Genomic DNA, 26,255 nt, shown 5'->3' on the forward strand with positions numbered 1-26,255 from the left:
TCACCCCTTCTCCTTCTACTAGTGACTGACATCAACCAGACAAATGCAACTTTCCTTCAATTCCAGAGATCCTATTAAAGTCAATGGGAGTTAATTGTATCTTCTGGAGAAAAATAGGCCCCCAAGAATAGCAGTGATTGAATCTTATCTTGGAGCTTTCTTCCTTCAGTGTAATTTATTCCAGCATCATATATGACTTCTACCAGTTCCTTCATGTTTTCTGCATCAATTTACCTGTCATCTCCAAACTTTTATATTAGACTGGCAATTGACTGTGGATGCTGGCAAAACTTACTGTCCACATAACACTGCAAGCTGCCTAACATTATCTCCTCTGATTTTTCCCCTCAGATTGCTTCTTCCCTACCTCCAGCTTTAACCACCCTTATTAGATGCCAAAAGCCCATTATCCACATTTCCCTGAGCAGTTACTCCATGCCTCAAACCTATCTGAAATCACTCCCCCTCAGTTGTAATCCAGATGTAATTTTACTTACAACCACATCCCTTACTGTTACGTTGTCTGTCACCGTTCAATCCAGTGTGCTAAATGGCACACTTGCTATGTAACTCATTATAGCCTGCTGCTCCCCCTCTGTGCGCTCTCCTACGAAATACACCACCAACCATCTATCATTAATGAGCTGTTCATATTTATCTTTCTCAGGAGACATTATTGACTCTACTCTTCAGCTGCATAGTCATTCTCCCCGAGCCCTAATTTCCAAACAATGCTCCACACTCACTCTCTGATATCAACAGTCTAATAGCCAAAAATATAACACAGCACTCAGTCATCAGCAATACATTCACTTCTCTTCTCTCCACGTACATTATTTGTCCTGTCCGGTCCCTTGTTTCCCTGCTGTCACTCAACACCTAGCCCATTTTAGCCCTAACTCGCTTCCCTTTAATTTCTTCTTTACTCTATTACTGCCTCTATTCTGTCCTCTCACAGCTCATGGTGACATATTGCTAACTTGATTTATTTGTATTATCTCCTATGCCTTTGTCTGAGGACAATCACTCAGCTCTTGCCCTAAAACCAGTTTAAACCAGTCGGCACCTCTTAATTTATCCTTTATACCTGTTAATTATCAATCAGTTCAGAAAAAACCCGAGCTGATAAATTCAAAACAGTTTCAAGTTCCTGTACCCACCCTTCTTATTCAGAAGTCGCTACAATCTAGAGTTTAAAAAGCAACTCATTGATATTTACTCACCAAATTTCCACTCAGACCCAACTTCTTTTCTGTATTGGTTCATTTAAAACTCAGGTCAAGATTTTCAACAGTGAACAGTGATTTGGGTGATTTCTGAGGGCCCAGCTGAAACACTTTTTAAGGGGCTCCATTTTCAGAGGGCATGTGCACAGCACTCTTTAAAAATCAGGGCCTGTTAAAGTGTCTCTGGTTGGAGTCCATAACTTGAGGTACCCGAAATCACTAGTCACATTTGAAACTCTTTACCTGACCAATTCTGTTCTTACATCCCACACTTGTAGCACCACAAGCAGAATATCCCTTACAGTGGGGGTTCCTAGAAGCTGCCTCCACCAAAAACTATAGTAGAACCAGGCAACTTCTATCCCCCTTTAGGCAAGATAAGACAATCATATATGTCTGGTGTAGAAAACTAAAGTTTGAGAGAAGTTATATAGTAAAACATGTATAGGAAAGAGAGTCATCAAGCCATTCAGGCCCATGACCTGCTTCTGGTCCTAAGTAACTAGCATACCTGTGCTTGAAGATCCCAAAATGGCGACATGTTTGGAAAAGAAAGGGAAGACTATAGCCCTGTGTGTCAGTATTACTGTTAATTTTCTGTTGTGAAGTTAGTGGATCAGGAGCACATTGCATCACCATAATACAGTCCATGTACTTGTTACTAGAGTAAATGTGATTTTATACATCTTCAGCTAATTTAGATCTAAATGCTAATTTCAGTGCTGAGGAACAGATGGATTTGTAACACTGTCTGAAGGACTTTGGGTCCATAAAGCAATGAGTGGATTAGGCTCATCCACATGTAGGCTTTTAATCTCTGTCAGATATAATGTGGGTATTAGTTATCATTTCATAACTAATCCCAGCACAATTCAATACACGTTAATAACACAATCCATTAGAAATACTCTTCATGTTGTTTAACTATTTCTGGACTTCACATATGGGAGACAAAAGTGAATGGAAACTGCTGATGCAGAACATAGGAGGTGACTTGAGCATTTTGTGAGGGGTGTATGTCTCTCAGAGCAGTGAAAGGCATGTCACACCCTGAGCTTTCTTCCGAGGCATTCTGCTGCCAAGGTGGAATGTCGCAGCTGAAAACTTGGCTTGTGATGTTGCATTCATATCACTAAACGTCGTACTGGGAGAATTTCAAAAGGGCATTTACTGTCACAAGAGAGAGGTGTGGTTGAGCGTTTTGAGCACCAGACTGGGAATCAAGGTCCTCTGCTGAATCTGCCTTCAACTCCCTCTGTGGCCTTGCGCAAAACACTCAATTTCACTGCCCCACTGAATTTCTACATTTTTAAACTTTGGGGCTCCAAATCTTCCAGAGAGTAAGAGAAAATGCAGTTTTCTACAGAATGTAATCTTTAGCATCTAGACCCACAGCAACCCATCTACTTGGTCACTCAGGTGGGTGGGGAGGGATAACTCAGTGGTTTGAGCATTGGCCTGCTAAACCCAGGGTTGTGAGTTCAATCCTTGAGGGGGCCATTTAGGGATCTGGGGCAAAAATTGGGGATTGGTCCTGCTTTGAGCAGGGGGTTGGACTAGATGACCTTCTGAGGTCCCTTCCAACGCTGATATTCTATTATTCTAATTTAGAGAATTCTGTAACCTCAGACTTAAAGCTAACTCCTCTTAGAACTCATGAAAAGTGTCAGCGAATCTCCAAGTGAGCTCCATAGACCATTGTGGGTCCACAGAGTATGTGGTGGCATTCTTCAAGAAGCTGGCTGGTCAATGGGGCTGGCTTCTCCTTTCTACTCGCCAGCTGCTAAATGGCATTTAAAGACAGCTAAAAAGACATCACTTTCCTAATATTCCTATACTTGCCATATTTCTTAATCTGCTACTCCATATAACCAATTCCTATAGTGATATTTCATAATTGCAGATGGGAAGGGGGTTGTAGTTTGCATAACAGCGCATGCAGGGGTGGTGTCCACAAGACAATTTGTTTGAACACAGCCCTCTATTAATCCTAACTTCTCCCTTGTGAGTTTCATCATGACTGTATTTTGAAGTTCAATTAAATTGCATTAAATAATTAAATGGAGTAACTGATTTTCCCCCCACTGTTCTCTGCCCCTTGCATGTGGAGGCATTCTCATAAATGCTGAATGTATTATGTCTCTGTGATAAGCAACTGATTCTTATATAATGCTGTTTTGTCATAATTGCTTTTTAAGAGTGGATGGGAGGCTCATTTTTAGATTAAACTGTATTTATACCAGGAGCAGAAATCTGGTTAATTATATCCAAATCAGTAGATTGTGATGGTGAAATCATTTTCTTATACTGATGATTATTATTTAAGCATCAAAGATTTAATCAGCAGTTCACCAAAAGTTTAATGTGCTGTGGGAAGTGAACAGCAGAGAACAAAACCTTTCTCCACTCAAGGAACCAGACAACAGCACACTGATTCTCACTCACTCAAATTGTAACCTTTTGCATTTCATGGTCACAACCTGTGAGAATGCTGCTAAAATTCAGAAGCAGCAGCTTTGTTTCTGAAGTCATGCAACTGATCCTTTAGTAAAGTCCTATTCTTCCATTGAGTGATTGCTCAGACAAAATTCGCAGGGTTCGATTCTCCTCTATCTAAAAGGTGATGTGATGGTTTAGATGTGAGAAAAATGTGTTCACTTGGGAGTGGAGGGGTTGTGAGTAAGACAGCACTCCCCTGTCTCTTCAGTTTCCCCCTGCATTATTACTGCATTCTAGGCTCTCTATTCAGAATACCACCAGCTCAAGCATTCAGACTTGCAGCAGGTTACACTGGAAGCTTTGGTCTCTTAACAGCCATCAGGGAATCATTATGTAGTATTAAAAATAAATCGCATTTGTATAATGTGCTGGAGCAGAATGAACTCTGCTGAACAAAATCTTTCTTACAGTGGACGATTCGGAGCATTAGTTAAAATTGATTACATTGAAATCTCTTTGAGTTTTTGAAGAAGATGTCATCAAGTTGTCTATTAAGGCTTGGAACTTCTCATAGTAGAACTCCAGAGAGCTAACAAAAACCATTCTTTTTCTTTCTGTCTTTCATCAGATATGTGGTGAAATATCTCAGCTCTCCCAAACTGTGCTGCCTTCTTTACTGCATGCTCTCCTCTCTCTGAGTTTTCATAGTGTTGCGTTCTTCTGGATCTCCTCTTATCCGTCTAACCATCCCCAATTGTCTCTCATAGTCTTCCCATTTCTGCTCTTCTTCAACACTCTGTCCTAGTGGTCTTTTCATGGGGCTGGCTTCTCCTTTCTACTCGCCAGCTGCTAAATGGCATTTAAAGACAGCTAAAAAGACATCACTTTCCTAATATTCCTATACTTGCCATATTTCTTAATCTGCTACTCCATATAACCAATTCCTATAGTGATATTTCATAATTGCAAATGGGAAGGGGGTTGTAGTTTGCATAACAGCGCATGCAGGGGTGGTGTCCACAAGACAGTTTGTTTGAACACAGCCCTCTATTAATCCTAACTTCTCCCTTGTGAGTTTCATCATGACTGTATTTTGAAGTTCAATTAAATTGCATTAAATAATTAAATGGAGTAACTCCCCTAGGTGATCTCTTCCATTCTCCCAGTGGAAGACTGAGTGGAGGAAGTTGTATGTGATTCAGACAAATGGGGTACTGAGAAACAAAAGGGGAAGAGGGTGATGTGGAAAGAGATGGGTGGATCAGTAATACAGAGCTATGCAGGGCTCTGGACAATGAGACGTTTGAATTGGATTTGGTGGGGGTGGGCAGTGGAGGAGAGGGACATGATAAGATCAGGCAAAGAAAAGTATCTTAGTCGCTGCATTCTGTACTGGGAAAAGGAGGATGGGAGGACTGTAGGTGTCTGGGAGGAAGAGGAGGTCTCAGTAATGAGAACAGGAAGTGATGAGCTAAAGATGTCACAAAGGGAGCCGCAGTTAGATTTAGACACAGCCTGGATACATGCGGGGAAGGAGTGGAGAGAACTGAAGGTGGTGCTCAGGGTCTGAGCTAGAGGGAAGATAGTGATGTGTTCATCAGTTATAAGAATGGGAAGTGGAGAGGGCTTGGGAGCAAAGGTAAACAGTACAGTTCAAGTGTAAGTTGACAAGATGTCAAGGGAATATCAGAAAATATTAAATTGAATGGAGTTTGCATGGTGAGTTTTCATAACAAATATTTCATCTGACCTCTGCTTTAAATATTCTCTCCTTGAGTTTGCAAGCAGCAGTAAGAACAAAGAAACAAAACCTTCAGAGCAGGCCTTTTAGATGCACTCTCACGCATTTGATACTGCATTCAGATCTGAGGATAGGCTCTCGACCTTAGTCTGTAAGCAGCAGAATTTTTGACCATTCTGGATACAATTTCAGGTCCATGTGAAAGGCATTTTTTCAATTGCAGAGCAACAATTTGGAAGAAAGGTTCTGTTGTTGAAATTCCATTTCACGTGTCCCTGTGTGGTTGCTTTAGCTTTGTTTAAAGTTGTTGTGACATCAAAACTAACTCCATAAACCTAACATTAACACTGTCTAAGGAAAATCAGACCTGGAACCATACCAAAGTTCTGGCTCCAAATACCTGTGAAGTTTGGGAAAGTTTGAATCGGAACATTGAGCCTGGCTTCTTCTGATGTAATGGGCAAAACCAGAACTCCAGATCTGAACACTCCAGAAGTTTGGGTGAGTTCAGGTCTGGATTTGGACCCAAACTTTGTAGCTCAGGGCTCTCTTAAAAGAAAGAGTTGAAGTTAATGAAACTATGTGGATTTGCCCTTACTGCGGACTTGGCCCTATGACAGTGGGACCCAAGGCTCATTTATAATGGGAAGAAAAAGAGACACAGCAAAAGTGTTGTTTGATGGAAATTTCATATTGTTTAATGTCTAATCTATTTCAAGATAATTCAGTGATGAATTAAACATTGAACATTAGTTGCTTTTAGGAACATCTTGTTACCTGAGAAATGTTTTTCATATCATCTTATGAATAGAATTCACAAGGAAAAAATTATATATATCAGAGCACAAGTCTCATCTGCTTTAAACCAGCAGCTTTTTCAATATGATGATCACTGTGCGCACCACCTACTTGAATTGTTGTCTTCCTCTACATGAAACATATGCTTCCCATCAATTCTGTAGTAACATCATTGCCTCTTGTTTGCCAGAGAAGAATTTATGAAGGCCTTTTCTGCAAAGAAGGGGAAAGCACACAGGATGTTTGTTTCTTTTGCTGGGCACGTGTAATAACCATGCTCTTCGCACACAGCCTTGGCTTTTCTTAGAATGACAGTGTGTATATTACCCATATCTGTGTGTGTTCTTCCTGTAACACAGCAGTGAGATAAAGAAGTGACTCGGGCTTTCATTTTAATGTCATGAAAATTGGAGAATGTAATTGCTCCAGTTCCAGAAAGCAGTGGCTCTGGCGGTGCTCACAATTAATAACACTATTTGTGGACTGATCCGTTGTTAGTTCAAAATAGTAGACAGGGCAGGGTTGTTTGTGGTGGTGGTGGTGTATGTTTATATTTGGGTTGCTTTATTTTCTTTAAAAAGTTTAAAATTTGCATTGGACAGGGGGTTTATAAAATAGTCAGGACTAACTGCAAGCTTTTCTGTTAGAAACGATTCCCACATACCTAATTAGGATATGCTGGGCCGAATGTTCATAGGAATGTACAGCAATTCATTTATTTTGTTGACTGTTGACCCCTGACCTGATATTTTTTGGGTAAAATGTAATCTATCTGCTAAGCATGTGTATAGAAATCAAAATGGAAGCGATTGAAGCTATAACAGCAAACAGAAGAACCAAAATACGTGTTTTAAAAATAGGCCTGCTAAATGTCTTCAGCATTAAGTGTTAAGGATTTAAAGTGAGGCCCAGTAGATGTTGGCAGATGATATAAGCTAGCAAGAGTATTATGTGTTTGATCTAATGTTATAAAACTTTGCAATGTGTCTCTTGTGATAGGTTAGCAATGCATTGTGTGATAAAGAGGTAACCCAGAAATGAACATCCAATAGCCTCGTAGGTAGGGTGACCAGATAGCAACTGTGAAAAAAGGGACATAGGCGCCTATATAAGAAAAAGTCCCAAAAAACGGGACTGTCCCTTTGAAAACGGGACATCTGGTCACCCTACTTGTAGGGAACTTTTTCAATAAAGTAACTGTGGAGCTAACTTCATTGACATATCAAAATTATTGGGACGTTAATTGACACAAATGAGGGTGATAATGGTCGGAAGTTTAACTATGGGTAGCCAGAATATCACACATGGGCAGGGTCCGAAACCTCATCAGATATGGTCCCAGACGTGCGTGGGTGGAATAGGAAAAGGTGTATAAAAGATGTGGTTATCCAGCCTGTTAGGACATGGGGATGACATGGGACAGCCAGGTAGGAAGCCTAGGTCAGCACTTTCTTCTTGGGGTGATCTCCACTTATATTTTCTTCCATCTTTGTTTCTAAAGGTCTCCAGAAGGTTGTAAGTATGCACAATGTAAGATTATAAGTATGAACAGTGCAGGAAGCCACTTTACTGTACTTATCTTATTTTTATACTTATGTATACGGATTTTTCGAAGATTTCAGTTACATTTGTCTGTGTTATTGTAGCAAGGAGCACGCTGGGCCCCTCTGGTTTCTGCCCCTGTTGCCCTCTCCAATCAGTCAGGAACACCTCAGCTTGATGCAACACCAGAGTTCTTTATTTACCGTTGTTTTCCTGCCACCAGTTTCCACCTATGTACAGGTTTCGCAGCCAACTTTCCAAGTGCAGGCCTGGCCAGCAACAGACCAGAAGGCTCCCACCTCCGTCTGTGCCTGACCTTTCTCTTCCCCCCTTCTTCCGGCTTCCTGCCAGCCTTTATAGCCCTGGCTAAGGACGCTGGCAGGTGCTGCCCATTACCAGGTAGACACAGGGCTGTCCAACCAGCCCCAATCCATTCCCCTTTGATTGGGGCCGGAGTGGCAGGGGCTGACTAGGTGCTTCTCACTCAGCACCCTATCACAGTTATCAAAAGCTTATAAAGTTTCTCTGTGTGATTTATCAATTTCTTCTTCTTAATTAATTCAAAGCAACCACCTGAAAAAGAACTTGTGTGTTACAAGTGCATGTTGCACCCCAATAACTAATTTGAGAATTGTTATAATTGTTCTGGCTATACCTTGATATTACTGCACTTCAATAAGGAAAAATGCTTCAGTATTTGTGATAATACTCATTCAGGTCTGAAAACTAAATATGCAGCATTTTGTAGAGCACACAAAAATACACAGTGCCTGCTTCAAAGCACTTAAAATTCAACTCAGATACAATATATGGGGTAACAGTTCAGGTGTGGAAGGTTTCATGAAACATAAGAACATAAAAATGACCACAGTGGGTCAGATCATAGTGGCCCAGTATCCTGTCTTTCAACAGCAGCCAGATGCTTCAGAGAGAATGAACAGAACGGCGCAATTATCGAGTGATTCATCACCTGTTGTCCAGTCCTAGCATCTGGTAGTCACAGGCTTAGGGACACCCAGAGAATGGGGTTGCATCTTGGCTAATAGCCATTGATGGACCTATCCTCCATGGAAGAAGTGGGTCCTACTTACTCCCCCCTGGAACAGCTGGGTTAGGAACGGGTAGTGCTTTGAATGCACCCCTCCTCATTGACCAGAAGAGCTGAGCCTGCACAGGGGGTGTGGCTTTGTGCTGCTGATAAGCGTGGCGCAAGGAGGAACCGGGGAAGGAGATGTGGCTTAGAGAGGTTTCTCTGAGTCCAGTGCCTTCCAGGGCTACTCTTGAGTTGGTGCACTACCTGTTGCTCATGACTGTGCCTAATCTACCTTGGTTTAAGATAAAGAAAACTGTTACCCAACTGAGTTTCACCCGTGGGTATCATAAATTCAATAAAGAGTTACAAAAAACAACAGGGAAAGCAAAGGATCACAGAAGAAAATTTTAGAAAAAATAATATACAGTTCATAAAATACAAAGGATTCATTTTATAAATATAGTTCCCTGGGCAAGTGAGCTAGCTGACCCATAAGATAGATTTATGCTAGTATCATTTTACAGCATGGAACTCCAAGGGTATAAAAGTCTGAATTTCATAGTATAAGGCTAATGATTAAAGTATGTGTGATGGCAGTCACAGTAACAGCACTGAACAAGTAAGCACCTGTCTTTCTCTTAGGTGTTCTGACAGCCTGATATTAAAGAGCTGCAAGTGTCAGAAGATATAGGAAATCAACTGGCCTCTTTGACAGATTTTACAGAGTAGTGTTTGCACTGTCAAGACAGTGAATATGACAAACCTGAAAAATGACAGTAGTAGGAATGTTTAGGTAAAAGAACAAGCCGCATCTCCTTCCCTGGTTCCTCCTTGTGCCACTGTTGACAATAACATGCTTATGTTAAGGGCAGAGCCTCTGTTTTAAGTTTTTCCCTGGAAAACATTTTATTAAACCCAGTTTCTAAATCTGTGTTCTTTCACTATCACGGTAAAACACATTTTAGTTGTTTACAGGGCAAAACATTTAGGTGCCAATCATTTCGTAATAATCTACAGGAGAGAAACCATAATAACCAATTATTATGATTTATTTATACTACAGTAGCACCTCAGGGTTTCAACGCCGTTTGGGGCTCCATTGTGCTAGGTACTGAACAAACAGAATAAGATACTCTTCCTGCCCTGAATAACTTTCAGTCGAAAGGGACAAAACATCTGAGAAAGGGAGCATTATTATCCCCATTTTACAGATGAGGAATAAGTTATTGGCCCAAGGACACACAAGAAGTCTGTAGCAGAACCAGGCACTGAACCAAGGTCTTCTGTATTTCAATCCCATTCCTTAAACACAAGATCAACCTGATGAATGACGATCTCCGTCTTTATTCATTTACTTCTGGTCTTGCAAACTAACTTCATAGCCAAAATGGAATTGTTTCATCAGCTAATTTGATGCAAATGGAAGACGAATACTAGAAGCATTAGAGCTCAAAACGTGTTTAGCAGCAGCTTCCTCTATAATCCAGCCCGAGGAGGACACAAGTGCTTTATTCTATGCGCACACGCCAGGGTAAAAATGTTTGGGAGCGAAGATTGCAACTTGTGAGGTGAAGCAAAATGTTTATTTTTTCCAAACTCCTTTTCACCTGAGGTCATTTATATGCATCTGATTACAACGAGTTTAAATTCTTATAAGACTAAAATTGAGCTTGACATCCACGCCTGCAGAACAACTGACAACAACTCTCGGCCACCTGAGTCCACTTTAATCTCACGCATCCTTCATCAGAAATGAGGGCCACATCTGAAATGTCATTAGGCTCAGTGCACTCTATAAGTCTTTTCTAGGAGCCAAGGGAATTGTATTAGAGAGGGAGGTGTTAATTACAACCAGTTAGAAGTACAGTAGAGACAAGAAGTGCATTACCTCAGTGTTAGAGACTGCACCCTGCCATGAAGATCCAGGTTCAGTAGTGGACACTGGCTAATGGGGGCCAGATTTTTAAAGGTGTTTAGGCATCCAGTGGTATTTTCAAAAGTGCCCACATCTCTAATTCCCATGATTTCAATGGAAATATGGTAGTTAGATCCCTAAGTCTTTTTGAAAATCCACTAGGCACCCGTCTGCATCTTAAAGTACCTAAATCCCATTAAAAATCTGGCCCTTCATTCTTTAAGCTAATGATAAGGTTGAATAGATGACACATACGGGGATCCGTGGGGAAAACAAGTCATTACTTACATCCTGGTCTGATCTCGTACTCCTCTTGCATATCCATATTATCACTTGAGAAAGAAAGGAGGATCAAAGAGGCTTGTATTGAATGACTGCAGGCATCCAAAAAGAGAGAGAGGAGTAGAATATTAATAAAAAAGAGGGTTATTTTATATTCTACTAGTGCTTCTGAAAATTGTGTTTCTATTAGACAGAGACAGGTTTTTGAATATCTTGCTGTCTTTCTTTTGTTTATAAAACGCAACAGAAATATTGCATTGTGAAATGACAGAAAATCTATGTCTATATATTGAGATATTTAACCCCTTTCTTAGGCCAGTAAAAAAAGATAGAATTCTTTTAACTGGAATAATATGAATGCCCTGATCTTCTAACTGGACATCATACTGACCTCTAATAGTGTAGGCCATTTTGCATCCCAATTCTAAAGAAGTCCAGTGTAAATTCCAATTTGTAACATGCACTTTGCTATCACTTACATTATTCTAGGTTTCCCAGAACACTTAGAAAGGTAAGGTAAGATGTTTTAGTTAACATATTCATATCAGGGTTTGTTTCTCCCAGACTGTTGTAGGAAAGTTGCTTGAACTATCAAAGAAGTAACTAACACATTTTGGAGAAGGTATTGTGCAATGTCCAGTATTTATTCATTTAAATTGAAATTTCATTTGTGCAATTTTAATAGAAGAATAAAAATTGTTATTAAAAGTGATGGTTTAACTTGAACCCTAACTGTAATTCGGATACTTTCCACTTGATCAGAAATTATTGTGGAAAATGTCCCTGCGAATGGAGTTTCATCTTAGGACCTCATTTAGATAATTTTATGATAATTAATTCATTTGTGAAGATCAGCAGATTATACTGATCATTACTCATTTCTGCAGTCACCTTTCACTCTTGCAGAATTTTAACATTTGACATTTTCTTGTCATCTCCTTGCCCTGCCGGCTATAGCAGCAATGTTATTAACGTCACATTCTCTGAAGTTCCTCAGACCACAATTATTGATCGAGTCCTTACTCTGACATGTCTTCGTACTGCTTCCCATTGACTCAGCATCGTAATATCATTAATATTCCGACAAATGTGCGATCATTACCAATGTCTATTGGGCCAGTCCATTGTTTAGATTCATAGATTATAAAGCCAGAGGGGACCACTGTGATCATCTAGTCTGACCCATATAACACAGGCCAGAGAACTTCCCTGAATTGATTCCTGTTAGAACTAGAACATATTTTTTTAGAAAAACATCCAATCTTGATTTAAATATTTCCAGTGATGGAGAATTTACCAGTACCCTTGGTAAGTTGTTCCAATGGTTCATTAACTTCACTGTTAAATTGGAGCCATTGGATCGTGTTATACCTTTGTCTGCCAGACTGGCCCTTTATTATCAAATTTCTGTTCCGCTATGTAGGTACTTCCAGACTGTTCACATCATCCCTTAGCCTTCTCTTTGTTAAGCTAAATAGATTGAGCTCCTTCAGTCTATCACTTTAAGGCATGTTTCCCAATCCTTAGTCAGTGATCCCTCTCCAATTTATCAACATCATTCTTGAATTGTGGACACCAGAACGGGTCACAGTACTCCAGTGGCAATTGCCAAATACAGAGGTAACACTACAGTGGCTTTAACAGCCAATTTCAAATGTCTGGCTATCAGTCCCCCAGGTCTGCGCATGATAAAACTGCTGACCTTTCTGTCTAAGAAAAATATTTCACTGCAAGTGTGCAGAAATTGTATCAGTCATGCCTGTCAATATGCAAAGAAACTAGGATCTTCCTGAGTTGCCCAAAGCAAGAGCAGGCACTCTCCCACACTTCTTCTCTGTTGAGATCCCCATCACAAAAATAAAAAGCCTCCTTACTTCTCAATGCACCCGAACCCAGCAACTTTATATGTATACATACATCACCATAACATTTTGAGAAATCAGATGAACAGATTGAATTAGTTTATACCAGTGGACATTGTACAGGTGAAATACCACTTAGTTGACATACAGGTCTAAGTAATCACTACCAAAAAACTAAAAACTATTCATTTCTCTGATGACCCTTTTCTTGCTCTATTTCAATGGCTTCTGTAGTTTACCTCTCCAAATTCACCTTGTTAAAGTGCTTTGATAGGTTAGACACCTACCTGCTATTGAAAATTGATGGAAATTGGGTGCCCAACTCCCTTAGGTCCCTTTGAATATCCCAACCCTTGATCTGTTATTTTTTTCAGCTTAAGGATAATTCCTGTGTGTGGTTACTACCAGAACAGCTGGGCCTAAGAGACAACATCGGAGACCAAGGCAGTGTGAAGTTATTATTGGATCCTATTCCATCCTATTTTCTCAATAGTGCACTTTTTATCTTCTCCATGAGAATACCCTCTTTGTACTACAGCAATTGAAGAGTACCAGATATTCCACCCCAAACACTTACACAAACTAAACATAAATGGCTATAAATCCTCACCTATGTTTGCTCTCTTCAATTACCTGCTGTTAGGAAATTCTAAGCAGAGTTAATGATCTTTTCACTGTTTACCAGAATGCCATCTGCCATGTACTTAATCTTATATTCTGGTAAACTCAGTTGCACAGGTGAACATACATGCACATATATAAATATATAAAATTGATATTTAGACAAAGCTATTCCTACTAGATGCAAATACAATTTGTTTTTCTTCCAGGTGGATAGAAAAGATAATGAAATACTGCCATTCATAGATAAGAGATAGAACTGGTTGTTTGTAGAAAGTGAGCCATGAGCTCATCCTTCTAGATCTAGTGCTGAATGGTGAATGTGTCTTCACAACTTCACTTGAAAAGTGACATCTAAAAACTGTCCTCCAACATATTCCACTTTTCTTTTCTTAAGAACCAACCAGTTTGAAAACAATAAATACCACCAAAAGGCCAAATAAAATCTAATTTAAACAAATTCATGTTCAGCTGAAAAATAACTGTACACTAATTGTCCAGGATCTTGTAAAGTCTTTTATAAGTCTCTTTGGATAAAGAATTTTCTCCTATCAGATACCTGCTTTCTCTGCTTTGAGTAACTTTCCAGTGATATATATATTTTTTTTTACCAAAAAGCAATTTGTCAAGTTCTGAGAGCTGTTCAAGCTTTGGAAAGAATGCCTCTCCATCTGGGTCAAGTTTTCTTTATAGAAGCATAATCAGAGCTAAACAGTGTGCTCCATTTAAATTTGCCAAATGCTGACCAGATCCCTTACTCTCCAAAAACTAAATGCTTAAGGATATATCCTATAGTAAGCCCATCTCTTGCTAGGGACAACCCTCCATGCAGAGGGACTGAAGTATAACCAGCTGATGTGGAACCGATGTCCCCAATTCTGATGCAGCACCATCACTCTGTCCTGATGACCCATCACCGCCACAAGGTGGATCATTCAGTGCTTCACTAAAAGCCCCCTACACATTCCTAAATTTCTACTGAGGAATTTGCCTAAAAGTATTTTTTTCTCTGGCATTAATTCCTGTTACAGTTCTCTTCCCTGAATAGTTGAGTCTAGTAAATCTGGGTCCTGCCTTTATATACCCTCAGTCAACCATAAAAAGGTAAATTTCCCCTAACAAGGCTCCAACAGTTTCAGTCCTACTAAAGAACCAAATAAAAGTGGATCTGTCCATAGTAAGAAGCCCCTACCTACCACAACTCATGTGCTTAAAGTTAGGCCTTAAGTACCTTCCTGAGCCTGGGACTCTGTGTATTTCTATTTTCTTTCTGTTGATTGTCTCCTTCTCCCTTTATGCGTTTGTTTTATCTGAAAACAATAAAAAATACAGAATCACAATAAAATTTCTCTATTTGCAAAGTAAGGCCCTGATCCTGCAAACACTTACGCATGTGAGTAATCGCATTGAATTCAATGGGACGTTTTGCATGAATAAGATGACTCAGCAGTTTAAGTGCTTGTAGATAACTGTAATTTTTCCTAATGCACATTGCCAGATCTCTAGCATCTTTGACTTAGCTATTTCTGAGAGAAAAATCAGTGATTTCTTAACAGGAACTAAGTTAGTTCAGTAACAACTCATTAAAAACCATTCCCTGTGTCAGCAAATTCTTGAAGTCCTTTCTTTCTTTCCCAATTATCTTGGACTGAGTTACTATAATATTTTGTAAATTATTCCATATGAATTAGCACCTTCTTGAGAACATTCTTCTTCATTCTCTCTTGTGAAAAACTTAACTAAAAGCTCTGTGTGGGTGAGGGGAAGGGGTATGTGTTGTTACTAGCAAGAGAAGATTGTTTCAAAGGATTTATTCATGTGCTGCTAGAGTTTAGGAATTATAGCAATGTCAAAGAAGTGCATTCCTAAGCAAAACATAGTTTATGTTTGGAAGACAAGAAATAATTACTGTATTTGTTGAAAGCTGTTTATAGAACAAAAACATATATAAAACATCTTTCGTATGGTGCAAATCAGTTGCTTGGTAAATAACATTCTGCGTGGTATGACAGTAATGAACAATTTTATCTACAGCCACTACAATCACACTTTGCAACAGCTGTTAAACATTTTATCTACTCTGACTGAGGCTAGCCCTTCATTTGCCTGTAAAGTCACAGGTGTGTTCGGATGCCTTCCCTTCCATTAATTCCTACTCCCCAAAAGTTCCCAAAAATAAGTGCTTGTGCGATTTCACACTAAATTTAAACTTTGTGGGCCAGATCCTCAGCTGATGTAAATTGGCTTCAATCAGCTCCTCAGATTCACAGCAGGTAAGGATCTGTAAATTTAGAGCCAAGTCCTTTCCTCCTTCCATGATACCTACAAGGCATTTGGCAATGGGTAGGCCGTCTGACCACAGATTATTATATTTCCAGTTGTCCCATTTTACCTTGTACTGCCCGATCCATTGACCACCTGTTGTTTCTAGTCTTTGAGTTGGGTTGCAAACTGCGTAAGGGACCATCTTTTTGTACAGTGCCTAGCACAATGGGGACCCAATCCGTGATTGCGTCCTCTAGGCACTATGGTAATATGGGATATAATAATGATGATGTAAATTGTGGTATCTCCATTGGCTTCAGTGAAATTTCAGCTATTTACACCAGCAAGGAATTTAGCCTCTCCCTTTTCTCCCCTTTTTTTACCAAATGCTTTTGACAAAAGGAATGCTTTACAAAGGGGACAGGCTGTGAAAACATATTTGGTACAATGTGTACTTTAAAAGATGAGTTGCAAGTAAGGTTTCAAAGCAACTTCTCTTACAATACATTGTATTGACTAACAATCATGTGCTAAAAATAAGCTAAATTATATTTCACCTCTCTTTGAATGGGGTTGCAAAGTCCTGAGTAATGACACTGCTTGAACCATTAATGTAAATCCTTAAAATATAAGTAGTTTCTTGATACTTTTCACTTTGAGGCATCTTTCTGGAAAAACAACAGATGCCTCTCCACATACATAGAAGAAATCAATGGAGGTAATCAATAATTCCCTCCACAGGTAATAAATGCTGAGAAGCATTTCTGTCTATCTATATTGATCCCAGAGAATTGCTTTGAATTGGTTCTGATGTGTATAAAAATCATTTTCATATTGATCAAACCTTTGCTTTCTTTCTATGACATGTTATTTCATCTATGCTACACACAATAGTTTCCTCCTTGTTGTAATAGTTTCAGGCTTCTTCCCTGTGCAGCAACGATAAACAAAATAGCTAAAATTCATGCAAGACACCTGTAATTGAATGAAATATGAAATGACTGGGTTTCTTTCTTTGAAGAATTCTTTGCTTACAGTTTTAAGCAGAGCTGGTGGTGTTAAATTGGGAAACCTGTTGCTCTTGGTTTGTTTTCAGTGAGAAATATAATTATTTTATTACCTCCTTCTTTCATTAGAAACAATGATCCAAGTCTTGTATTCTTCATTTTCATGAATAGTCAATATAAGTATTGACTACTTATATGAATAAAGGCTGAGGGAGAGTTTTACATGATTTTTGTATGCATTTCTTGTTCTGTTCCACAAATAAGCCAAAGAATTAATACTGGGTCTACACAAATAATTGAATTAAAGACAGAAATAATGCTATTTATATTGTGGTTTATCAGCACTAATGTCTCAGTCTAATAGGAAACATTAAGTAGTTGGTTGGTTGATTGATTTGTGTGTGGCATTTAGCATTCATGCTACCAAAATTCTGTAGAGGCACTAGGCAGCTTGGTCCTGCTAAAACAGAAATATTCAGAGTATTCAATAATTAAATTAGATGTATAATTTCTACATTCATTTGCCTGAAGAAAAATCCAGTGCTTCAACATAAGTATTATCTTATGATTCCAGTCGACCAGCCCTTCATTTGTCTTTGGTTTGACGTGGACGTTTAGCCATAATAGTCTAAGCCTATAGCAGGATTTAGTAGGGAAGTAGAAAGCAAATTAGGTTAGATCTGTTGGAGTGTTTTCTATGGTGGGCTCAGTTTCTGTTTGATACATTAACTGCAAAACAGCCTTTGGGATTGTGACTTGTTCCTTTAATAACAAAAAATCTAAGGCTTCGGTCAACATGATTTATCAAATGTCAAAGCCAAATATCAGTAAAACAGTCTGCTTTTTAGGCTATTCCATTGCAAAAATGGTATTGTTTATGGATACTTGGATACGTCGCATCGTAAAGCGTGGCCTAATGTTGTCTTGGCAGAGCTTCGCTCCGAATTCATTTTACAAAGACAGCTGGTAATCATTGCTGTGATTTCTATTAGGATCTCCTGGAATATGAATTGTCAATTTTTTTGTCCTTTGACAAGTACAGGTCTTGTTCCCTCTACCCTCGGTAATTTGGCTTTATCAGCCCAGCAAATTAATCTTGTCTAGTTTTGTGTTCTGAAGAAATCTGTCATGCAGTAACAAATTAAATTAAACTGCTTCAACACTATTTTACATGTAGTCAACAATTCATATCATGAGATGGATTTCATACTGTATTTATATAAAGTGGTTTCATTATTGTTATTATTATTTACTTAGCATCATTGGTGTTTATGGCTCTTTATAGTCAAGGAAATAAAAATACAGATCCCTGCTTCCGTAGAACTTAAAATCAAATTTAGTTAAACATATAATGGCCGTGACTTTGGACTCATATTGGCTTTATCCCAGTGCATAAACTTCACTGGAGTTACTCTTCATTTGTATCAGTGTACGAAAGATCAAAAGTTGGTCTCTTATTATCATATGTGTATAAAATGTCTCTAGCTCCAAAATCTTACATATATTCCTTAAGTTATAAGGCCAGATCCTCAGCTGGTATAAATCAGCGTAACTCGATCAATGGCCATACACCAAATGAGGTCTGGCCCATAAAATAAAAAGTTATAACATCTTTTGAGGTGCTAACTGATTGATATTACACCTCTATTCTCAAGAGAGAACACCCAGGGGTATGTTTTGTATGTGCAGTCTTTCTAAAAGGGCAATGTTGATAAGAGAGCAAGGGGAGAATTGCAATGATCTTCAAGATTTTATCATTTTTCAGGTATAGATCTGGCCAAAACTTCAGGATTATGCTTGTAATTAATCAGTGTCTAAAATAAAGATCTTGGCTAATCTGTAAATGGCAGCATGACAAGCTACCATGCAGGAGCTTACAACTGGAGTCCAAGAACAGCTCTTTGCTTGTTGTACACTGGAATTTGGGAACAGTGTGGAGATAGCTAATTCAGCTGCTGAGGCCATATGCTCTGTTCCCTTATTCTGCATTTGGACGGAAAGGATCAGAAGGCCCTAATCACTCAGAAAAAGTCAAGGAAGAACAGAGAAGAAATGTGACCATACAGTCATAGACTCCCACACATTATATATCTGCTGCAAGCCCTTATATGGTCTGTACAAGGGGAATTAAGCTCTATGCTGCTGGCCAGTAGAGAGGGAAGGAACAGACACAACAGATACCAAACACATATGCAACAGGGAATGTTATGAATATATCCCACCATTATGATCTCTAGTGGCTTCTGGCATTTTTTTCCACTGTAAAGCAAGGAGCATGTATAACTAACATGGTCATAAGAACAGGCCCATCTCCTGCGGCCTTCTGTCTGCACAGTGATTCACATTGGTGCTAACACCAGTCAGCTGAACAAGAACAATTACCCCTATTCTAGTCACAGGCAGGAACAGTGTAGCTGCATTAGCAGTAACAGTGGCGTGAGTGCTAGAGTAGACGGAGTTCAGACCCCAGAGGTCTCAAAGTATTTTGCAGTGCCCCTTTTGGAGCCATATTACTCCTAGCACATCCCCAGTGCCAGTACTCTACTGCCATTGACTGTCTAGCTGCCCGTCCTGTACCCTCCTTCTGTTCATGAGTATTACTGCTGATGAAGGCAAAAATAAGTGTGCACGGTCCTGCTTTGAGCAATGACTGCAAAAATGGCAGCCTGAGTTTCCATGCTTATTGTCTCTGTGACTCCTGATCTAATGTGCTCAGTTGCTTTCCCATCCTCTTTGCTAGCCCTGCTTCCTGACATTGGGATCTCAAAATCAAGCAGGTCCTTTCCTTCTTATGCATCATCACCTGTAATAAGGATCCAGAGGAACAAATTATGACCCTCCTGTGACCAGTTATTGGCAACAGGGTTGCACAGGTGTAACAGCCTGGAACTTATTAACAATTCTGTTGATGATGTATAAGCAGGAATAGAATCCAGCTCATTCTCTTAACTGTGTTGGCTCAGCAAGGCTAACAGGAGTAAAAGAGTACAGTCTTATTTTTGTCATTAATGTCAGCAGAAATGGTTCTGAGTATGCAGAGGTATCAGACCTGCTGAGTAGGAAGATGCCATGTTTACATAGGCACTTCCAGAGTACTTTGTGAGGCAAATTACCTTGTAGCTTACACTGCTCTGAGAGAGTAACATGCCCCTCGGGTGAGTTGGCGTGTGTGTATTAGAAACATTAGTTCCTGTATTCCAACAATGGCCAACAGCAACTTAGCTGCATCAGTGCTAAACTGACAGTGTAGATAGGGCCCCCCCCACCCCCGTGAAGACCTGCTGAGTCATTCCTCTTGCCTCACAGAGTGAGAAGGAGGCAGGGGTTCAGGGCTGGTCACGGGACAGCCAGAGGCGATGGTGCACCTTTGCTACCTGTGTGTCCAGTGCTGTCCAGGAACCAGTATCAGTGTGGCTCCAACAAAGGCCTTGCAAATGGTTCGAACTCCTTAGGGTCTTCCGTGGCATTACGTGTTGTTCTCAATCTTGATGCTTTAACACAGTGGGCCAGATACTCAGCTGATGTGAATCAGTATAGTTCTATGGACTTTAATCCAGCTATGGGGATTTACACTAGCTGAGGATTTGGCCCATAGATGCTATAGAACTACATAGTATGCCATATTTTTTTCTTCCCATGAGTGTTGCATCGAAGTGTCTTTGTTACCGTACAGATAAATGTGCTTCGTAAAAACACCAATTGTAAATAGATTTTTACATGGTAATCATGTAATAGTTTTTGTGTGGTTTGCTGGTTGGAAAACATTTTGATCAGCAATAAAATGCAATTTGTTTTCTCTTTGAAACAAGAAAAATTTCGTTTGGGCAGGAAGGAGGGAGTACATTTACTTTATAATCAGCAAATCATCATGAGCAGGTAGATCAGTTTTCAGAGTAACAGCCGTGTTAGTCTGTATTCGCAAAAAGAAAAGGAGTACTTGTGGCACCTTAGAGACTAACCAATTTATTTGAGCATGAGCTTAGCTCATGCTCAAATAAATTGGTTAGTCTCTAAGGTGCCACAAGTACTCCTTTTCTTTTTAGGTAGATCAGTGTTGACATAAAGGGTAACGGAAATGAGACATTCCCATTATGTGCCCTCTGTCCCTCATTTGCTGTTTCACTCACTCACACATTCACTCATACACCCTTCTGCTCCAGAGCAAATAAGTTGCTTTGTTCATAGCCCACAATAGCAATGCGCCATAAATTGGCTAGCATTGAAGGTGGGTGAAAGGAACCATTCTCCACTAACACTTACATACCCCCAAACATTTTTCCCAGAGAGTACTAGCTATCAGACACATACTTCTTTGATCACTACTGCACCATCTAGCTAATTGTTACTATATTTTGCTAACATTTTCAGATATTCACATACCCCAACCAAATAACATAAATATCTGTATCTTTCAGGCATATGATTTAGCTGGCAAAGGTTATAAAGATGCACTGTTAGGGCCTGTCCTACTCCCCTTGTACAGTAGTCAGCGGGAATTTTAACTAGACAAATAAGTTTATTGTTTCAAATATCAATTTGGATGGATTTTACTTTCCGAACCTTAACTGGGACTGTCCAAATCCTCTCTCTTTTGAATATATGCATTTGTTACTGTTTTAAAAAGATGAAATGTGACAGTAACTCCCTACCCAGCTGTTTCAACGTTAAGACTCTGAGCTAAAAGTCATTTGTTTGCCTCTTAGGGAAAACCTCCCAGCAATTGCCTATAGAGTCTGGTTGCAAGTGAAATCCATATGTAATGCTTCTGTCAGCAAAGACTTGCAAAGACTTGCTAAAAGAGAGTTTATAATAAATATTCGCATCTGGTGCTTTGGACACCCTAATCCATCCTACAGATCTTTGCTGTGTCAGGCTTTGTTTTAGATGAAGAAGCCGGGTAGTTATAAAGGTTTGCAAATAAGGCATATTTATCATGGTTAGCTCTACTTCCATACTTCCACCTCTTGTACAAATAGCCATGACCACTCCAGGCATAACCTGTGATTAAATGTTCTCAATGCATTTTTGAGATTATTTTGCCGGAATGTTTCACTTGATAAATGGAGAAAATGGCATTTGTTTACCTCATACGCTGTCAAATGAAGCTATCCTATTGTGGTGAGCATAACAAGAGACATCATTGTCGTGAATTATTCTGAAAGGACGGACAATATATTTCCAGGATAAAATTTACATCAGATTCTGATACACAAATCCTTGTGGCTTCATCATCATTAAAATTACATTTTCATTTGGGCCAGATTCTGCCCACACACTTGTGTTTGCTCCTAAGTCCTGATCAGCTATTCATGGAGTAAGTGTGGCAACACTTGGACCTGTTTTCCCTACTCTTCCTCAAAAACTTTTGCTTCAATACCGCATTGACTTTGTCAATGTCACCATTAATTCAGCTTCTATGGGTGATATGTCTTTGCTTTCAGGGGAAAAAAAAAGTACCAATACATAAAAAAGGGCCATAATCATTCAGAGGGTATATTGAACCTGCCTCTAATAGCTAAAGGTGTTTGACCCAAATCATGACTTGAAATACAATGATGGCTTTGTTGAGCAGACCATATCTGCCTTGAAATGAATGTATTGATTTTGTTGTTGTTGGGTACTGTTATTGTTTTGTGTGTACGGACATATGTGAAGATCCTGATTATTGCAGTTAATTTCGAAGCAGAGAGTTTCTCTCATCTGATGGCTGAGAAAACAAAGGGTGATTCAAATGTATCACTTACCAGCTGTTGGCCATGCTTTTTATTTCAACTGCAAAATAATAAACTTATAAATACATACTGGGCTTGTTTGGACTGATAAAATATAGAGACTGCTTGTTTTAAAAATAAGTGCAAGGAAGCTTTGGATTCTTTAAGCCCCCCTTCTCCCCCCTGCCCCCCATTTAACTGCTGTATCCACTTCTATATTGACTGTTTAATTAGGCTGGGAGTTTTCACTGGAACCTAAGGGACTTATGTGCTCAACTCCTGCTAAAGTCCAATGGAATTTAGATGCCTAAACTCACCTAGGCACCTTTATTTATTATGCTGGGAATATCAACATTAATGTCTGCTGGATTCTGGTTCATTTGGGCGATATGCACCTTAATCCAGGAGTGCTGACTGGTTTGAGTGAAACTACCTGTGGACTAAAGTGCTTCTCAGCCAGAGTATCAGAATCTGGCCCTAAATCATTGAACCAAAATTAAAATAGAATAGCTGCCTTCCCAATGAGCAGCAAGTCCAGGTCCTCAGCTTCACTGAATCACTCTGAAATCTCCTCTGTTATTATTGAAGGATGTCCCTTTCCTCTCAAGGAGTGAGATGAGCCCGACAGGGTGGCCTGCTAGATGTGGGTGCATTTCAAGCAAGAGTTCACAGCATCAGACTTCACAGCTGGAGCCTTTGCTCCCCCAGGTCGCCTTCTAGAACTCTGATGACTTTGCTCTGAATTCCAGGTCACGTCGTGGCCCTGGCAAGCAACGACGGCACGGTGAAGACTCTGGAGCTCAAGTCGGGGCAGCTTTCCAGCTTGGTGGGCCACGAGGAGGAGGTGCAGAGCGTTGTCTTTGATCACAAGGCGGAGCACCTGCTGTCGGGGGGCTCGGATGGAACTGTTCGACTCTGGAGCTGAGTGAGCCCCCCTGGATGTCATCTCAGGTTGGGGGAGATGCTTGGACACCATGCCAGCAGCGATCCACTAGCTAAATGCCTTCGCCCTCATTGTTGGCTGAGCTGTAATTGCGTGAAATGCATCTAACTCTGCCTTTGATCCAAATAAAATCCCGAATGTCTCTCTGTGCTGGAGTGTGTCTTTCTGAACACAGGGAGCAACCTCTGGGTGCTGCTGGAGAAGTAGCTTTACAATGACGCCTAATGCCAGCCCAGACGAATTGCAAGGAGGCCGGTTTTGACTGTAACACAGCGAGAGCCACAAGAGCTCGGCTACACCCCCGCGCCCCTCCCCGCCTACCTCCCCCAACCCCCCTTCTAGCCTGCGAGCCGCTCCGAAGTTTGAATAATGCAGCAACGTGGGGCTTTCCCCCCCTTTCCTGCAGCGACCGGGTTGATCGCCGGCAGGGCGAGGGGAGCTGGCGAGAGGCGCCTGGCCGCTCATCTCTGCCTCCTCCTCCTCCAGTAGCTGCAGGGAGCTGAAATCTGAGCCCTGCGGGCTGACCCGGGGAGCGCCCCCCGGCTCCGGATTGAGCAGATCGGGACCGGGGAGGGGTGGGGAGCGGGGGCTGGCCCCTGCCTGGCCGATCTGCTGACGCGTGTGTGTAGTCTCGGCTCTGGCCCCCGCGGAAATGGGCCGTCCCAGGAAGGGCTCTTAGTTTCCGCGCCCGGCACGCCGAGCGCCCGGCTCGCCATGCGGAGCGCTGGCCGCGGTGCTGAAGGGACCCCGGCGGCGGGCACCGTGCGCCCGGCCACGCGGCTGCGGGGCTGAAGCCCGCCCGGGGAAAGTTGCTCCCGTTGCCCGCGGGGGGCAGCGCCCGGAGAGCCGGTGGAGGCGGCGTCGGGGGATGGTGCCGGCTGCCTTCCAGCCGGGGCTGGCTCTGCGCTCCCCCAGCCGGCGGCGGCTGCCGCGCCCGGGCTCCTCCGCCTAAGCCAGCCCCGCTGCGGAACAGCGCCGCCGGGGAGCCACGGGGCAAGTCGGACGCGATGCCGGAGACTGGCCGGCTGCGAGGCAGCCTCGCCTCTGGAGCTGCCGCTTGCTTTGACCGCTGAACGCCGGGCGAAAGCTCCACTCCCCTGCCGCGGGGACTGCCGGAGGTGGAGGGAAAGGGATTGCCCGGGGCTCGGCGCTGAAAATGTGATCCAGAGGAGCTGCTTTGGCTGGGAGACTGCTGACCTTTTCGTCCAGGTTGGCCTGTGACCCCCCCACCCCCCACCACCTGGCAGCTTGACACCCCGAGCCTGCTAGGTGAGTAGCCACGAGTCTCTGGGGGAGATCTGCCTTTGCTCACCGGGTTAGCCGGTCACGAGAAAGGATGGAAAAGTTGAACTGTTAAAGTGAGTCGGGTTTGTTTACTTGGTGAAAGCCCTTCCCTAGAAGGGAGCTGCAGTCGGGTCCGTTTCCCTCCCATGCCTTAGCCTGGGTCTTCGAAATTCCTGTGGAACATCTAACGAGGAGCACAGGCTGCAGCATTGATTTATATGTAATCCTTTCATTTTTAGTGCCTGACCAGCAAACGGGGATGGGTTTATTGGGTTGGTTGGATCCTTTCACATTACCTCAAATATCAATTGCTTTCCTGATGGCTGTTTCCCACCCCACCCCCCCTTAAATCTCCACTTACCTGAGCTTAGAAAATTGATGCCTACCTGTGGCTTCTAGGTGGGCAAAACTCTTTACTCTCCAGTTCTATGATGCAGACTTATCTGTGTGCATCACACTCCCCCCCCCCCCCAACAGCATGTTATAACAGTTCTTGCTGAAGGTACTACAGTACCTTACCCTTGTGATAAAATCATATCTAGAACTTGAATTAAGAGGATATCTTTTGATTTTGACAAAGCTTGTGTAATATCCGGTGTTTCCCCCTATAGTAGCTTTAGAAAAACTGCCTTTTTTAGCAGGATCCTTTAGCTTCTCTCATGAGGTTCTAGCTTTCTCCAGATTCATTCTTTTTGACGGATTTTTTTAATATAACCATTTAACATCAATACTCACCAAAAATCGGAGTATACAGGAAATGTTTCTTTTGAGGGAAGAGGAAATAGATATCCATATAAATATGTGTGCATTTCTACAGATGTGTGTGTGTGTAAATACACATACCTATATTCATGTATTTGTGTGTATGCTATTAGCAGATACTGCAAGCCTCACTATTAATAAACATAAAGCTAATCTTTTTTCAGTTCATAAAAAAGTTTCCTACAAATACTTTTGACCATAGGACAGCCATTCCCTGCCCAGTTATCTGAAAACAGGTGAGAGACTGTTTTCCTGCTGCCGTTACACTGGCATCTGAATGGCATTTAGAAAAGAATTGAGACTGCGTGCATTGGTGACAGTGATGTGACACACAACACAGACAATAATGTAACAGGAAAATATGTGCTGAGTCTTTCTTTTGTGCCTAATTCTTCCTGGGCCAGGGCCAGGCTTTCCTCCCTTTTCAGATCAGTCAATCATTATCTTGGCCATTTAAGTCTTACTCTCCATTGCCAAATGGTATGAGTGTTGTACGTAGCTGTGATGGCATATTAAGTTTTAGAATGGAGACTGTCACTAACCTAATGAGACAAATATATTATGATAATTCTGTGCGCTTGCCAGACATTTTAAAATACTGTTATATAAACTCCTAGCTGGAAATTAATACAAATCTGAATACTGCTTCCCAGAAAAAGGTCAGCGTCTAGAAATAGTAAATAAGGACGTTGGACTATAGCAAAAAACCAACAAAAAAAACTCCAGACGTGACAGATGTTCTCAGCCGAACCTCTTTACCTTCCTCTGAAAAAATGCCACATTTAAAACACTGTTGCATTCCATCTCTCTAAGTCTAAATAAAA

General features: G+C 41.1%; 2 protein-coding genes across 5 annotated transcripts in view; both read left to right on the plus strand.

The window, feature by feature from the left end:
* Positions 1 to 23,639, plus strand: part of SPAG16 (sperm associated antigen 16) — a 711,557-nt gene extending 687,918 nt beyond the window's left edge. Inside the window, exon 16 of one of the 2 annotated variants that reach the window (XM_074968104.1) lies at positions 23,192 to 23,639. In XM_074968104.1, coding sequence (XP_074824205.1) covers positions 23,192 to 23,367 — 176 coding nt within the window. In that variant the 3' untranslated portion in view covers positions 23,368 to 23,639. The remainder of the gene's footprint in view (positions 1 to 23,191) is intronic. The other variant, XM_074968105.1, reaches the window with a different exon arrangement.
* A 602-nt stretch (positions 23,640 to 24,241) lies between these two features.
* The window catches only part of VWC2L (von Willebrand factor C domain containing 2 like), a 122,689-nt gene continuing 120,675 nt past the window's right edge, over positions 24,242 to 26,255 (plus strand). For 2 of the 3 annotated variants that reach the window (XM_074968109.1, XM_074968108.1), the window contains exon 1: positions 24,242 to 24,654. The gene's annotated coding sequence lies outside the window, so the exon portion shown is untranslated. The remainder of the gene's footprint in view (positions 24,655 to 26,255) is intronic. The other variant, XM_074968107.1, reaches the window with a different exon arrangement.

Source organism: Natator depressus, chromosome 11 (genome assembly GCF_965152275.1).
Source record: "Natator depressus isolate rNatDep1 chromosome 11, rNatDep2.hap1, whole genome shotgun sequence".
In the NCBI taxonomy this organism is placed as follows: domain Eukaryota; kingdom Metazoa; phylum Chordata; order Testudines; family Cheloniidae; genus Natator; species Natator depressus.